Source organism: Salarias fasciatus, chromosome 13 (genome assembly GCF_902148845.1).
Source record: "Salarias fasciatus chromosome 13, fSalaFa1.1, whole genome shotgun sequence".
NCBI lineage: Eukaryota > Metazoa > Chordata > Actinopteri > Blenniiformes > Blenniidae > Salarias > Salarias fasciatus.
In genome coordinates, this window is record NC_043757.1 from 567,635 (window position 1) to 583,438 (window position 15,804).

Consider the following 15,804-nt stretch of genomic DNA (forward strand, 5'->3'; position numbering starts at 1 on the left):
GGGACAACAAGGGACAACAGGGGACAACAGGGGACAACAGGGACAACAGGGGACAACAGGGGACCCAGTCCAGCGTTTATTTCCTGATCAGTGGAGAACTGCTCAGCGTCCAGCTTCACACTGAGCAAACAGCCCATAATGAACATGGCACTGTCGTCACGGCGACCGAAAGAGCTCTGACCAAACCGGGAAAATTCCAGAGGAAACTTTACTTTGTGCCTGCCAGCTGCTCCCAATGGTGTGTGTGTGTGTGTGTGTGTGTGTGTGTGTGTGTGTGTGTGTGTGTGTGTGTGTGTGTGTGTGTGTGTGTGTCTTTATATAACTCCTCCATCTCCACTGTAAGCTGAGCTGAGATCAGAAAAGACAGTCAGCAGCTGTCTGTTGCCATGGAAACCAGCAGCACTCAGCAGCCATGACAGTGAATCAGCAGTTTTTCATCCAGTGGGTTTAGTTGAAGAAATGTTCTGCGAGAACCGAGAGAACTTTTGTTTGTACACTGAGCGGCAGAAGCCTAAATCTTAACTGGATTTAGTGAGCTGCACCTCAGGTTTAACTGGATTTAGTTTGCTGCACCTCAGGTTTAACTGGATTTAGTGAGCTGCACCTCAGGTTTAACTGGATTTAGTGAGCTGCACCTCAGGTTTAACTGGATTTAGTGAGCTGCACCTCATGGTTTAACTGGATTTAGTGAGCTGCACCTCAGGTTTAACTGGATTTAGTGAGCTGCACCTCAGGAGCTCAGTCATAGGTTCGATTCCCGGCCTGCTCCCGGCAGATGGACAGAGCAGCCATGTTGGCCGGGGATCCCTAAACCGTCTGTGTTCTAGATAACGGTCATGATGCGTCAAACCACAATTCAACAGCCACAGCTCACTCGAACACTCACACACACACACACACACACACGAACGCAGAGCCTACAGGAGGCTGATCGCGTTAGTCTTTTCTCGTCATCAGTTGACCTTTGACCTTTGCAGACCCTAAGCGGAGGACAGTCAGCGGGCGTCGCTGCAGCTCCGGAGCGTCCGTCTCCCGCTCATCAGTGTCCATCCAGAGACGTCACACCTGACTCAGGTCCAGCTTGGCGACGTACGGCGAGCGGAAGGAGCCCAGGTACAGGCTGCCGGCGTGCTCGTGCACCTCGCTCACGTACGCCACCACCAGGCCGCCGGGGTCGTGGAAGCTGCGGGAGCAGACGCCGCCGTCGTGGAGCTCGGCCACCAGACTGTAGCGAGGGACGAACTTCAGGAGCACGTCCTGACTGAAGAGCTGCAGAGGACACAGAGGACAGGACGTGTGGACGTCTGAGAGCAGAGTCCAGCACCGGGTCAGGACCACCACAGCCCGGGTCAGGGGGGTCCTGGTGCAGGACTCTGTCAGGACCATCTTTACCTTGAAGATGAACTTCTTGATCCAGGGTCTCTGGGACAGGAAGTCCAGCACGGAGAAGCCGGGATTGGGTCTGACGGAGGACATGGCCACCCAGTAGCCCCCTGACGAGCTGGGACGGATGTTGTCCGGGAAACCGGGGAGGTTGTCGATGAAGGTGTCCATCCCACCTTTATTGAGCCCGGCCACGTGGACCCTGGTCCAGAAAGACAGAACCACTGACCACATGGTCTTCAGAGCTCACTGCCCCCCGCTGCCCCCCCCCTGCTGGGGGTGGGGGTGGAGGTGTGGGTGGGGTGGAGGTGGAGATGAGGTGTGGGTGGGGTGGGGTGGGGTGGAGGTGGAGATGAGGTGTGGGTGGGGTGGGGTGGGGTGGAGGTAGAGATGAGGTGTGGGTGGGGTGGGGTGGGGTGGAGGCGGAGATGAGGTGTGGGTGGGGCGGGGTGGAGCTGGGTACCGGCGGATGCGGGCCATGGTGGTCTCGGCCACCAGCACCGACTCCTCGTCCGGCAGCAGCTGGATGCCGTTGGGGAAGCGCAGGTTGTCCATGACCACCGTCAGCTCCCCGGAGTCCAGGTCCAGCTCCAGCACCCTGCCGCGGCACACAGAGGTCAGAGGTCGGCGCCTCCGGACGCGTCTCCGGTCCCCGTCCCGCCGTCCTACCGTCCGTCCGCGGTGGCCTCCATCAGCAGCTGCAGGTAGTCTCGGCGCTGCCACCTGCTGCTGGAGGCGGTGAAGTACAGCTTCCTGCCGCTGCTGCTCACCGCCACGTCGTTGATGAAGGACAGACGGCGGCCGCCCACCTCCCGTCCCCCGGGGACCAGCCGGGTCGCCTCGCCTGGGGACGGGGGGCACAGACAGCTGAGGACAGGTGAGGACAGGCGGGGACAAGCGAGGACAGCTGAGGACAGGCAGGGACAAGCGGGGACAGCTGAGGACAGGCGGGGACAAGCGGGGACAGCTGAGGACAGGTGGGAACAGATGAGGACAGCTGAGGACAGGCAGGGACAGCTGAGGACAGGCAGGGACAAGCGGGGACAGCTGAGGACAGGCGGGGACAGCTGAGGACAGGCGGGAACAGGTGAGGACAGCTGAGGACAGGCAGGGACAGCTGAGGACAGGCAGGGACAAGCGGGGACAGCTGAGGACAGGCGGGGACAGCTGAGGACAGGCGGGAACAGGTGAGGACAGCTGAGGACAGGCAGGGACAGCTGAGGACAGGCAGGGACAAGCGGGGACAGCTGAGGACAGGCGGGGACAGCTGAGGACAGGCGGGAACAGGTGAGGACAGCTGAGGACAGGCAGGGACAAGCGGGGACAGCTAAGGACAGGCGGGGCCATCGAGGACAGGCAGGGACAGCTGAGGACAGGCAGGGACAAGCGGGGACAGCTGAGGACAGGCGGGGCCATCGAGGACAGGCGGGGACAGCTGGGCTCACCCGTGGTGGGGTTGACCTCAAACAGTCCCAGGTACGAATCGGCCACAAACAGAGTCCCGTTGGGTCCGACCCGGATCCCCAGTGGGCGTCCACAGCTGGACTCCTGGTCCCTGGAGCCTGCAGGACCAGAACCACAGAGACAGCAGAGACATGAGGACAGGACAGTCGTGGGGACAGACACTACTTTCATCTGGAAGGCCGGTCTGGTCACCGTGGCCCCTCGAGGACGGCCTGCCGGGGGACTGAGGACCAGGGCTGGGTACCGACTGAAAAACCTGGGTATATACCGGGACCGGACCAGAGCCGTGCGTACGGGGATCAGCGGCGGTTCTTAAAGCGGCGGCGCGTCAATAAACACGTGGAAACGACGGTTCAGTTCTTCTCCTTCACTGGAAAACGCTGCGTCCATCACTGAACATGTGACCACGTCTTCCTGTCTCACCGACAGCAGGCAGCCTGCTTCCTCTGTGGTCTGTGTCACATAAAGCTGAACATGCAAACAGCACCCCTAGTGGCAGGAAGTGTAAATGCAGTCATGGCGTCCGCCGTGAAGACAGGAACCCAAAACAGTCCCATTCAGGACCCGGTACCGTACCTGAGGTATCGAAAAAGTACTTGTACCCAAAAGATACCTTACAGTACCCAGCCCTGCTGAGGACGCCTCTTAACTGCAGCTTTAAAGGGGAACGGTCGTTTTTACAATCTGGACCTTATTTCACATTCGTAACATCAACATTTACTCACCCGTTTGACTTTCGTGTGATTTGCAGTTGGTTCGGAGATAATTAGCTCCTCCCATATCCATATAAGGCAGTGGGCGGGGCGCCGACGTGCAGCCATGACAGACGCTCTTTTCTCTAATGTTTGTTGTGGGGTGGTAGATACATGTACATGTAGTAACTCAGCATCACTGATCGCTGTTGGGAAGTCTGTAAACCGGCTAGATTGAGCAACTCTCCGGGAGCTCTGAAGTGATGATGTCATCACACTGCGCCGTGGCGCACATTCATTCTGTTTGTTTACATGGAAGCAGCGTCTCTGCTCTGCAGTCAGACCACGGCATCTCCATCGGCTTTTTCAGGCAGTCAGAGTTTATTTTCAGCTGGTTGTAACTTTGGTACAATGGTTCCAGTGTGCATATATCCTGGCTGTGAAAGTAAAACGACCAGCTGGACGTCACTGAGCTCACAGGCTCCCACTGCGTGACGGGATTTATTGAAGCTATGGCTAATAGCGCTCAACACGGACCCCAGCATCAAAGTTCAAACTTTACGAGGTTTGGATTATCGGGTGTGGAGTGCCCACTTCACATCGGAGGACTTCTTCCCAGTTCAGGAAAGAAATGAAGGCCAGAAGATCCAGAGAATGAATCTCAAAAAGAATGCCATTCCAGCGGCCGCAGGAGGAGGACAGGTCGAGGTAACATGAAGCTAATAATATTCATTTTTTTCTTTACTAATGTCTAGAGTTGGCTAGAATGTTATAAACTTGTTCCTACTCCTTCTGAGCAACAGTGTACAGAATATTTTACTGTTTATGTACAACTCTTGTCATTGACAGATATACTTGTATCATCCTCTGCTGTTGCTCAAATGAACTAAACAGTAAACATCCAGCCTCTCTGTGTAGCTGTAGAGTCATTTCCTGTTAAACAGACTCATGGTCTGTGTTCGAAACCGCATACTGCCTACTACATCCTTCCATACTCATACTACCCATACTGCATCCTGCATACTCAGTCCAACAGACAGTATGCAAAGCGTTTACACTACAGCATACTACATAATAACCCACAATGCATTGCACTCCTCCTCGAGCCAAAATCGACCTGCTAAAGCTGATTTCACTTTGGCTCTAAACTCTTCAAATGCAGAACTTCATCCAGATTTTTTTTTAAACTAGGCGACAAAGTGGTGGTTCAGAGCCGAGTGTGTCGTTTGTTTGTCTGAATACCAGCCGTTTAGGATTTTGTTCGGACGAATTCGGCGAAATGTGAGCCAGGATCCAGCAGGAGGAGTCAGAGAATCAGAGCACACAGGAACCCCAGACCCGCCACGGGGGAACCGTGGCCGTGGCGGTCGGTTCCCCCGACCCGGCAGCCCGGCCTCCAGGCCCGGTCGGGCTTTGGCGGCGGGCGACCGCTGATCACGTCGCCGGCCGCCTCCGCCTCTCCGACCGGCTCCCCGCCGACCCGCTCGGCAGCGGGACCGAGACGCGCCGTCTCACCCAGTGGTCCCACGGAGCGGGCCCGCCCCGGGCGTCGCACCGAGTCGGTTCTGGAGGTCCGGCGGCGGACCCCCGGGACCCCCGGGACCCCCGGGACCCCCGGTGCGGCGGCGAGCGCAGAGTTTCTCACATCCTCCGTGGAAGCACTCAGAGCGCAGGGCCACCCCACCACCACCACCACACCCGCCGGCCGCCAGGCGGCGCAAGCTCTGTCTGGCACAACCGCTGTCCGTCGCGTTGCATCTTGGGTAATTTCAGTATGAGTAGTGAACACACGATGTCTACTCAACATTTCTGGCGAATGCAGTATGCGTCCGGGAACTTCTCGCATACTCAAAATCACATACTGCCAGTGTGAACACACTGATACTCAGTAAGTTAGTATGGTAGTAGGGAAGTGTGCGGTTTGGAACACAGCCACGGAGTCGTTTCAGAGCCATCCAGCAGATCTGAGCCTGGATCCCTGAATCTCCCCTGGCGGCCATGTTTTGGCTGAAACGCTCGGTGCTGCACGGCTCCGCCCATAATGCACAGCTCCTCCTGCACAGCTGGCTGCCCCGCCCCTCTCCACTCTGAGGGGGCGTGTCTCTAAGCTGAGGAGCTTCTTAAAGAGACAGGGACTCATTTCCAGTGTCGGAGGCAGCCTGATGCGGAGGAACATGGATTTCAGTTGTTTTTGACTGGAGCAGCTTTCAGCCTCCAGACTGATGCTGAAGGGCTAAAGAACACCTGATCCCCCTTTAAGTAATGTCTTCACACTGTTCTCATTTCAGGTGGGGGGGGGGGGGGGGGGGGGGGGGGGGGCGGAGCCAAGCGTCTTGCTTCAGAGCTACTTTTTTAATCCCAGACCGGGGAACAGGGACCCTGGTGCAGGTTTTTGAAACTCAGTGTAACCTGTCAGGAAAGGAACATGGAGTGCAGGGTGTGTCAGTGTAGTGTAGTGTGTGTGTGTGTGTGTGTGTGTGTGTGTGTGTGTGTGTATGTGTGTGTGTTCATCTTGCTCACCACACGGCGGCGTCCCCAGTCTGGTCAACGTCTGGACCCTCCGACCAATCAGACGAACGATCTGCCCGTCAGCTGTTCCTGAGAAGAAAACATCTGCAGAGAAAAGAAGAGGAAGAAGAAGAGGAAGAAGAAGACTGGCTTTACCGCAGCACGCACCGCGCTCCATCGGGCTTGGGACCACGCGTTGCATTATGGGGAGTGGCGGACATGTTGGGAGCTCAAGAATGTAAACAAACATAAAAAACCCAGACGTGAGCAGGAGAAGACGCACGAGTAGAGCTGCAGAAGGTCAGAAAAAAAATGCTGAAATGCCGAAAAGAGTCAGGTATTTATGGACTTCGGCTCAACGAGGAAGCAGGAGCCGTTATCTGGACAGAAAGCAGTTTTCAGCGGTCTGGATCCGTACCAGATACCCACAGAAGACTGGAGCAGCGACCACGACCTGCAGCCTCCCAAGTTCGGTTTGCACGACATTTCCAGCTGCCTTGTTCCCCCGGTGAGCGCCGCACGGCAGCTCTGGACGCACCAACGGGAGTCCACCAGCAGCGAGAGCTGGGATCCGGGCAAAGGCACGTCCGGAACCTTCTAGTGCCACCTCAGTCAAAAACATGTTTTCACGTATGTGTTTCAAAAAGTGAGGTGTATTACACGCAAGGTGTGTTAGGTGTGACTGTTGTATGTATAATTGTAATTTCTACGCCATGTTTACTACATAAACATCACAGAGAACTTTACATTTCATACCCTGATTTAAATCCATCTCAGTCATGGTGGCGTCGGCAGGATGGCAATTTGAAACCCAGCACAGCCCCTCCTGTCCTGTTTCCTCTGACATCACGCCCTGACGCAAGTTAAGCCCCTCCCACAAGAACACGCGCGCGAACGCACACAATGCCTGCTGGTGTCAAAACACTCAAGACCTGAACGGCTTTACGACGGCGAGCAGGACAGCTTCTGCAACCACGTCCGATTCTGAGGCGAGTTTTCAACGCAATCCCATAACTACACGTTGTGCTCATTAGGGTACAACCAATCAGGATGAGGGATGAAGCGCCGCCCCTCCACCAATCAGGACAGAGCCTCAGGGGCTCTTCTGATTGGTCAAACATACCGGGAGCGGTGGAGAATCCTGTTCAGCGCTGCGCCCTGGCGGTAGAGCAGTGATGCTGCACTGCTGAAGGATTATCACTGGACACTGACATTTAACCCAAAGACAACAGAAACATCAGCTCTGACTAGCAGAACCCTGCCTGCAGCAGCTTTCAGTGCTGCTTAGTTACTGCAGTTTTTCACAGCTTTAAGACAAAAACACAAACGCAAACAAATATCTAAGGTGTCCTTCATGTCCCCGCGGGTCCTGCACCGACAGCAGCAGGCGCCCGTCGGTTTTGTGGCAGATAAAGTTTAATTTATTGTATTTTCTTCAGTTGTGTTGTTTGCTGTATTTATAGAACATATTTAGAGATTTTCTCCTCTGATATTTATATTTACTCCTTTTATTTTGTTTTTCTGTTTGCACCACTGTTATTAGTTTCCATTCTGAGAGTATTTCCACAGATAACGTTGTCTTAATAATATGCACATTTTTTTCTTGTCAAACATTTTGTCAGTTTTACACACCTTTTAATGTAGTTTTGCAAACATACATCAATGGTGAGTCTCTCAGACTGCACTGCCACTGACTCTTTATTGATGACTGTATTTTCTCCTTTTATCATGAATCTGATTATCTGTCTGCACTGTTCGTTTTGAGAATGTTTGCAAATTCTCTTGCCTTAAGAGGATGCACATTTTTTCATATCAAACATTTTGCAAGTTTCACACACACCTTTTCATGTAGTTTTGAAAAACCATTATTTTGTTCTACATTCATTTTCTCCTCTTATCATTATTATGTTCATATGTTTGCACTGCTGCTCATTTTGTTCATTTTGACAGAATAGATTTATGACCGCAGCGCTGCATTTGTTACGAGACACTTCATTTCAATAAACGCCAAAAAACATCTTCAACACGTTTCTGTGTGTTCATTCTAAAAAGTAGTGGGTCAGGACGCCACCCGGGCGCACGCCGACAGCGCGCAACACACAGGAACGATCCTATCCAGGGAAGCCACGCCCTCATCCTACAGGGCAGAGCCGCCCGACTCGGTGCTTCACAGACAGCACGGCGTTTGTTGCGGACGGTTCTGAAGGTTCTGATGGTTCTGAAGGTTCTGACGGTTCTGAAGGTTCTGATGGGCGTGGATGTGGAGGTGGGCCGTTTCCCAGGTGCTCTCCTCATCTCTTGCATCCAGCTGACAGACTTCTGTGAAGGCAGGAATCTTCACCTCCGCGCGATCGCATGTTCTGCTGTCGCAACCGACGACACGACGCCTGGGCGGGGCTCGGACTGCAGAGTGAGAACAGCGAAAGCAGCTACACAGGACGCCTGTACACAGGACGCCTGTACACAGGACGCCTGTACACAGGACGCCTGTACACAGGACGCCTGTACACAGGACGCCTGTACACAGGACGCCTGTACACAGGACGCCTGTACACAGGACAGGACGCCTGTACACAGGACAGGACGCCTGTACACAGCGTGTTCAAGTCCAAGTAAACAACAGGAGAGAGCTGCCAACATCCAGACCACCAGACCACCAGTCCTCCCGTCCTTCTGTCCTCCCGTCCCCCATCCTCCCGTCCTCCCGTCCTCCATCCTCCCGTCCTCCCGTCCTCCATCCTCCCATCCTCCCATCCTCCATCCTCCAGTCCTCCATCCTCCCATCCTCCATCCTCCCGTCCTCCCGTCCTCCAGTCCTCCATCCTCCCATCCTCCATCCTCCCGTCCTCCAGTCCTCCATCCTCCAGTCCTCCCGTCCTCCCGTCCTCCCGTCCTCCCATCCTCCCGTCCTCCCGTCCTCCCATCCTCCCATCCTCCAGTCCTCCAGTCCTCCCGTCCTCCCATCCTCCATCCTCCCGTCCTCCAGTCCTCCATCCTCCCGTCCTCCAGTCCTCCCGTCCTCCCGTCCTCCAGTCCTCCCGTCCTCCCATCCTCCAGTCCTCCAGTCCTCCAGTCCTCCCGTCCTCCCGTCCTCCCGTCCTCCCGTCCTCCAGTTCTCCATCCTCCCGTCCTCCAGTCCTCCCGTCCTCCATCCTCCCGTCCTCCAGTCCTCCCGTCCTCCATCCTCCCGTCCTCCAGTCCTCCCGTCCTCCATCCTCCCGTCCTCCATCCTCCCGTCCTCCAGTCCTCCCGTCCTCCATCCTCCCGTCTCCAGTCCTCCCGTCCTCCATCCTCCCGTCCTCCAGTCCTCCCGTCCTCCATCCTCCCGTCCTCCAGTCCTCCCGTCCTCCATCCTCCCGTCCTCCAGTCCTCCCGTCCTCCATCCTCCCGTCCTCCAGTCCTCCCGTCCTCCATCCTCCCGTCCTCCAGTCCTCCCGTCCTCCATCCTCCCGTCCTCCCGTCCTCCCGTCCTCCATCCTCCCGTCCTCCAGTCCTCCCGTCCTCCATCCTCCCGTCTCGGCTCAGAGAACAACTTTTGAAAAGAAGACAAACACAGAGAGGGACTGGCAGACCGTCCTCCCCGTCCCCCGTCCTCCAGCGCCCTGGACGCTCCACTGGGAGCCGAGCTCCCAGCAGCCTTTGCAGGAGGAGTTCTGGGTCGGCGCTTCTTGGTCCAGGAGGGTCCAGGCGGGGTTCCATTCTGGGCCCTATTTTGTTCTCACTTTTTATTAATGATCTGCCAGATGTGTGTAAGGAGGTGGACATACAACTGTACGCTGATGACACCGTGATCTATACAAGCGCAAAAACATCTGGAGAAGCAGCTCAAGTCTGAACATCAGCCTGAACCACCATCAACAGCTGGCTCACCAGCTCCTGTCTTCAGTTCAACACAAAAAGCTGTATGGTTTTTTCCAAAAGAGCCACCAACATCGTTCGTTCTAATGTGTATTTTGGAGATCAAGAGCTGCAATTAGTCAATGAATTTAAATATTTAGGAGTCATGATTGATTCTACTCTCTCCTTTAAAAATCATGTTAAAATGATATCGAGAATTATTAAATACAACGTGGCAAATTTTAATCAGAAAAGGCGATCTATGTCTGATCAAGCTGCTATGATGTTTCTGCACTGTGATCTTTTCTCACACAGGTTATTGCGTAACCATCTGGTCGCTGGCAGGAGTAACAAGCTTAAAACCTACTGAGAGGCTTTATAAAAAAGCTCTAAAAATACTTGAAAAAAAACCACTTAACGATCACCGTTGCAAAATTACATCAAAGTATAATCTGCTAGGTTTTGAAAATTTTATACAATTTAAAAATCTATGTCTAATTGATAAGACTTTACATGGCGTAGCTCCTCCACCACTTAAAACCTTCATAAAACGCAGAAGAGCTTCAGTCACCAGCAGAGGAGATGAGGCTCCCATCAGGAAGCTGGCGTTGGCTGAGTGCCGTCTGACGGAGGCAGCGCTCAGTGGAACAACCTGCCAAGAGCAGCGAGGGGAAAGTGTTAAAGCTGCTGTAGGCAGGATTCCGCATGTCCGCCATCTTGCTTAGGGTTACCTCAGCAAGATGGCGATTTGAAACCCAGCACAGCCAATCCTGTCCTGTTTTCTCTGACATTACGCCCTGACGCAAGTTAAGCCCCTCCCACAAGAACGTGTGACGAACGCCCCTCGACCAATCACGGTTAGAGCCTCATGGGCTCTTCTGATTGGTCAAAGATACCTGGAGCTGTGGAGATTCCTGTTCAGCTCAGAACAGAGACAGATGGAAGCGCTGCCCCCTGGTGGTAGAGCAGTGATGCTGCACTCCTAAAGGATTATCAATGATACTCTAACATTTAATCCAAAGGAAACACAGAAACATCAGCACTGACTAGCAGAATCCTGCCTACAGCAGCTTTAACACCAAGCTGAAAGGATGGCTCAGATCAGCACAAATTTCCAAACAGGAGTAAAGAGTAATACAAAATAATATGCACTTTAGAGATGTGTGCAATGCAACACAACACTTTAGGGCAACGTGCAATAAAAATATAACAAAGCACTTTAGGAATGTGTGCAACACATTAAAGCACTTTAGGGCAATGAGCACAGAGCACTTTAAAGAGAAGTCATTTCAGTGAATATACCGTGTAATGATTTTTAAAGATTGTAGTAACTGTAATTCCATCCATCCATCCATTTTCTACCGCTTATCCGGGGCCGGGTCGCGGGGGCAGCAGTCTCAGCAGGGATGCCCAGACTTCCCTGTCCCCAGACACTTCCTCCAGCTCCTCTGGGAGGATCCCGAGGCGTTCCCAGGCCAGCCGAGAGACATAGTCTCTCGGCTGGCCTGGGTCTTCCCCGGGGTCTCCTCCCAGTGGGACATGCCCGGAACACCTCCCTAGGGAGGCGTCCAGGAGGCATCCTAAACAGATGTCCGAGCCACCTCAGCTGGTTCCTCTCGATGTGGAGGAGTAGCGGCTCTACTCCGAGCTCCTCCCTGGTGACTGAGCTCCTCACCCTATCTCTAAGGGAGCGCCCAGCCACCCTACGGAGGAAGCTCATTTCGGCCGCTTGTATCCGGGATCTTGTCCTTTCGGTCATGACCCAAAGCTCATGACCATAGGTGAGGGTGGGAACGTAGATTGACCGGTAAATCGAGAGCTTCGCCTTTCGGCTCAGCTCCTTCTTCACCACGACGGACCGATACAACGACCGCATCACTGCAGCCGCTGCACCGATCCGCCTGTCAATCTCACGCTCCATCCGTCCCCCACTCGTGAACAAGACCCCAAGATACTTGAACTCCTCCACTTGGGCTAGGGTCTCTCCACCAACCTGGAGGGGGCAAGCCACCTTCCTCCGGTCGAGGACCATGGCCTCGGATTTGGAGGTGCTAATCCTCATCCCTGCCGCTTCACACTCGGCTGCGAACCGCCCCAGTGCATGCTGTAGGTCCGGGTTCGATGAAGCCAACAGGACAACATCATCTGCAAAAAGCAGAGATGAAATCCTGTGGTTCCCGAACCGGAACCCCTCCGGCCCCTGGCTGCACCTAGAAATTCTGTCCATGAAGATTATGAACAGAACCGGTGACAAAGGGCAGCCCTGCCAGAGTCCAACATGCACCGGGAACAGGTCCGACTTACTGCCGGCAATGCGGGCCAGACTCCTACTCCGGTCATACAAAGACCGGACGGCCCTTAACAAGGGGCCCCGGACTCCGTATTCCCGGAGCACCCCCCACAAGACACCACGAGGGACACGGTCGAATGCCTTCTCCAAATCCACAAAACACATGTGGACTGGTTGGGCAAACTCCCACGAACCCTCGAGCACCCTATGGAGGGTATAGAGCTGGTCCACTGTTCCACGGCCAGGACGAAAACCGCATTGTTCCTCCTGGATCCGAGGTTCGACTATCGGTCGGATCCTCCTCTCCAGTACCCTGGAATAGACTTTCCCGGGGAGGCTGAGGAGTGTAATCCCCCTATAGTTGGAGCACACCCTCCGGTCCCCCTTTTTAAACAGGGGGACCACCACCCCGGTCTGCCAATCCAGAGGCACCGTCCCCGACAGCCACGCGATGTTGCAGAGACGTGTCAACCAAGACAGTCCCTGCACATCCAGAGACTTAAGGTACTCAGGCCGAATCTCGTCCACCCCCGGTGCCTTGCCACCGAGGAGCTTGCCAACCACCTCAGTGACTTCAGCTTGGGTGATGGACGAGTCCACCTCTGAGACCTCAGCCTCTGCTTCCTCCACGGAAGACGTGGCGACGGGATTGAGGAGGTCCTCGAAGTATTCCTTCCACCGTCCAACAATATCCCCAGTTGAGGTCAGCAGCTCCCCACCTCCACTGTAAACAGTGTTGGCGGAGACCTGCTTTCCCCTCCTGAGGCGCCGGACGGTTTGCCAGAATTTCTTCGAGGCCGACCGATAGTCCTCCTCCATGGCCTCCCCGAACTCCTCCCAGACCCGAGTTTTTGCCTCCACAACTGCTCGGGCTGCAGTTTGCTTGGCCTGCCGGTACCCGTCAGCTGCTTCGGGAGTCCCATGAGCCAGCAAGGCTCGATAGGACTCCTTCTTCAGCTTGACGGCAGCCCTTACTTCCGGTGTCCACCACCGGGTTCGGGGGTTGCCGCCACGACAGGCACCGGAGACCTTACGACCACAGCTCCGAGCAGCTGCTTCGACGATGGAGGTGGAGAACATGGTCCACTCGGACTCAATGTCCCCAGCCAGTAACTGTAATTTGTAACTATAATTTTATTTAATGTAACTATGATGAATTTACTGGTTAGGCAATCTTTGCTCAGGTCGTCTCCGGTCCGGGTGTGCGGCTGTGAATTGTTCCTGCGCGGTGTTCTTGTTGGTCTGTTCTGTCACCGCCTGTGGTTTCCTCCGTTCCCGCCACGCTCAGCTGTCTCAGGGCTACAGTTACATGTTCACTACAGTTACATGCTCACTACAGTTACATGTTCACTACAGTTACATGTTCACACGCTCTGTTCCTATCAAATCAATCAATCAAGTGAAAAATAAACTGAAATTGGCTCCGCCCCCATAACAGACGCTCCGTTCTGATTGGCCCAGAAGACAGTCTGAGGACCGCTCTGTGTCTCTGGGCAGCAGCATAGGAACAGGTCCCTGGGGAGAACCAGAACCAGAACCAGAACCAGAACCAGCTGCTGTTTGTCCCCGGGTCAAAGTGGACCACATGACTGTCTGTAGCCCCGCCCCATGCCCCGCCCTCCACTGGAGACAGCACAGCGTCTCTCCACGGGGGGGGACATGGACGTCCAGCTGTCTCTGGGGGACGACCACCAGACTCTGAACTTCGTCCCCTGTGTCCTTGGATTTTTACAAGTCCAGCATGGAGGTTTACCTAGGCTAACAGAGACTGAGTCTGTCCAAAGTGCTCAAAGCATTAAAAAAAAGTCAATGGGTAAAAAGCTTAACACCTGTACAAGACAAAATAACTTTTCCAGTAGGAAATACATAAAATGTGGTCTACTAAACATTAGAGCAATCTCCACTAAATCTCTGTTAGTTAATGACCTTATCGGTGACAATAACATTGATCTCCTTGCTCTAACAGAAACTTGGCTCCAGCAAGATGATTATGTGAGGCTCAATGAATGTACCCCTCCAACCTATGTTAATTTCCAAACAGCTAGATCAACAGGTGGAGGTGGAGGTGTGGCAGTGATTTCCCACTCCAGTCTTCTTCTTAAACCCAAAACTAATGTTAAATTCAACTCTTTTGAAAGCTTAATACTAACGCTTACTTGTCCAAATTGGAAGAATCAAAAAGCTGTGCTATTAATTATTGTGTATCGACCTCCTGGTCCTTACTCTGACTTTTTAACTGAGTTCTCAGAGTTTTTAAGCAATATAGTATTGACTCATAACAAGATCCTTATAATAGGTGACTTTAACATCCATGTGGATGATTCTGGTGATAGTTTGAGTAATGCGTTTATTGCAGTATTAGATAGTATCGGTTTCACTCAAAATGTTGATGAATCCACTCATAGTCACAAGCACACCCTGGATCTGGTCTTAACATATGGGATAGAGGTCAGGGACCTAAATGTTCTCCCTCAGAACCCTATTCTCTCAGACCATTTTTTAATTACTTTTCAGGTTTTGATTGAAGACTACTGTGCTCAAAAAGATAAAATTCAGCTGATACGGACATTATCTGAAAAATCTGTGGCTCGGTACAAAGAATTGATCCAGCCTGCATTTGCTGCATTATCTTGTGAACTCACAGAAATGAGCTTATTGACCAGTGGTGATAATAGTGATCAGTTTGTTGACAGTGCTATGCACTCACTAAAATCTGCCCTTGACGTAGTGGCTCCGTTGCAGCTGAAAACCAATCGACCCAGGCGCGTTGCTCCATGGTTTACTTCTGAAACCCGTGTTCTCAAACAAAAAACTCGGCAATTAGAAAGACTGTGGCGTAAATCTAAATCAGAACAATCTCTGAAGGCCTGGAAATGTAGCTTGCTAAGCTATAAACAAATTCTCTTTAAAGCCAAGACATTATATTACTCTCGTTTAATAGAAATAAACAAAAATAACCCTCGGTTTCTGTTCAACACTGTAGCCAGACTGACAAACAGTCATACTGTAGTGGAACCAGTAATCCCAGAATCTTTAAACTGCCATGACTTTCTTAAATTCTTTAATGATAAAATCATAACCATTAGAGGTAAAATCAGTGAAGCGCTTTCCTCAGATCAAGCTCAGGGAATCCAGCCACTGCCTCCACCTGAAATACCTGAAATACTAGATAGTTTCTCACCAGTAAATGGGGCTGAGATTACTTCAATTGTAATGTCTTCTAAAACCTCGACCTGTCTCCTAGATCCAATTCCAACTAAGCTTTTCAAAGATATCCTTCCAGTTATCTTAAATACGATCATAACTATAATAAATACCTCTCTCGAAAATGGCTATGTGCCACAGTCATTTAAATTCGCAGTAATCAAACCACTGCTGAAAAAACCTAATCTTGATCCTGATATTCTAGCTAACTACAGACCGATATCAAATCTGCCTTTTATTTCAAAAGTCCTGGAAAAAGTTGTGGTTAAACAGCTTTGCCGCCACCTACAGGACAATAGTTTATTTGAGAAATTTCAGTCAGGATATAGAGCTTATCACAGCACTGAGACTGCGTTAGTTAAAGTCACTAATGACTTGCTATTGGCGGCTGACGCAGGTCTAGTCTCAGTCCTGGTTCTCTTAGAC

At 52.7% G+C, this 15,804-nt stretch overlaps 1 protein-coding gene across 3 annotated transcripts in view; it reads right to left on the minus strand.

The window, feature by feature from the left end:
* Positions 1-497: 497 nt before the first annotated feature.
* Positions 498-15,804, minus strand: part of apmap (adipocyte plasma membrane associated protein) — a 42,647-nt gene continuing 27,340 nt past the window's right edge. The window contains exons 4-10 of one of the 3 annotated variants that reach the window (XR_003932707.1): positions 6,060-6,152; positions 2,829-2,945; positions 2,053-2,227; positions 1,847-1,981; positions 1,393-1,585; positions 730-1,269; positions 498-698 (exon numbers count right to left, since the gene is read on the minus strand). Coding sequence is in view for 1 of the 3 variants with exons in the window: in XM_030107180.1 (XP_029963040.1) it covers positions 1,060-1,269; positions 1,393-1,585; positions 1,847-1,981; positions 2,053-2,227; positions 2,829-2,945; positions 6,060-6,152 (923 nt within the window). In the remaining 2 variants the exon portion in view is untranslated. Of the gene's footprint in view, positions 1,270-1,392; positions 1,586-1,846; positions 1,982-2,052; positions 2,228-2,828; positions 2,946-6,059; positions 6,153-15,804 lie in introns of all 3 variants that reach the window. The other 2 variants (XR_003932708.1, XM_030107180.1) reach the window with 2 other exon arrangements.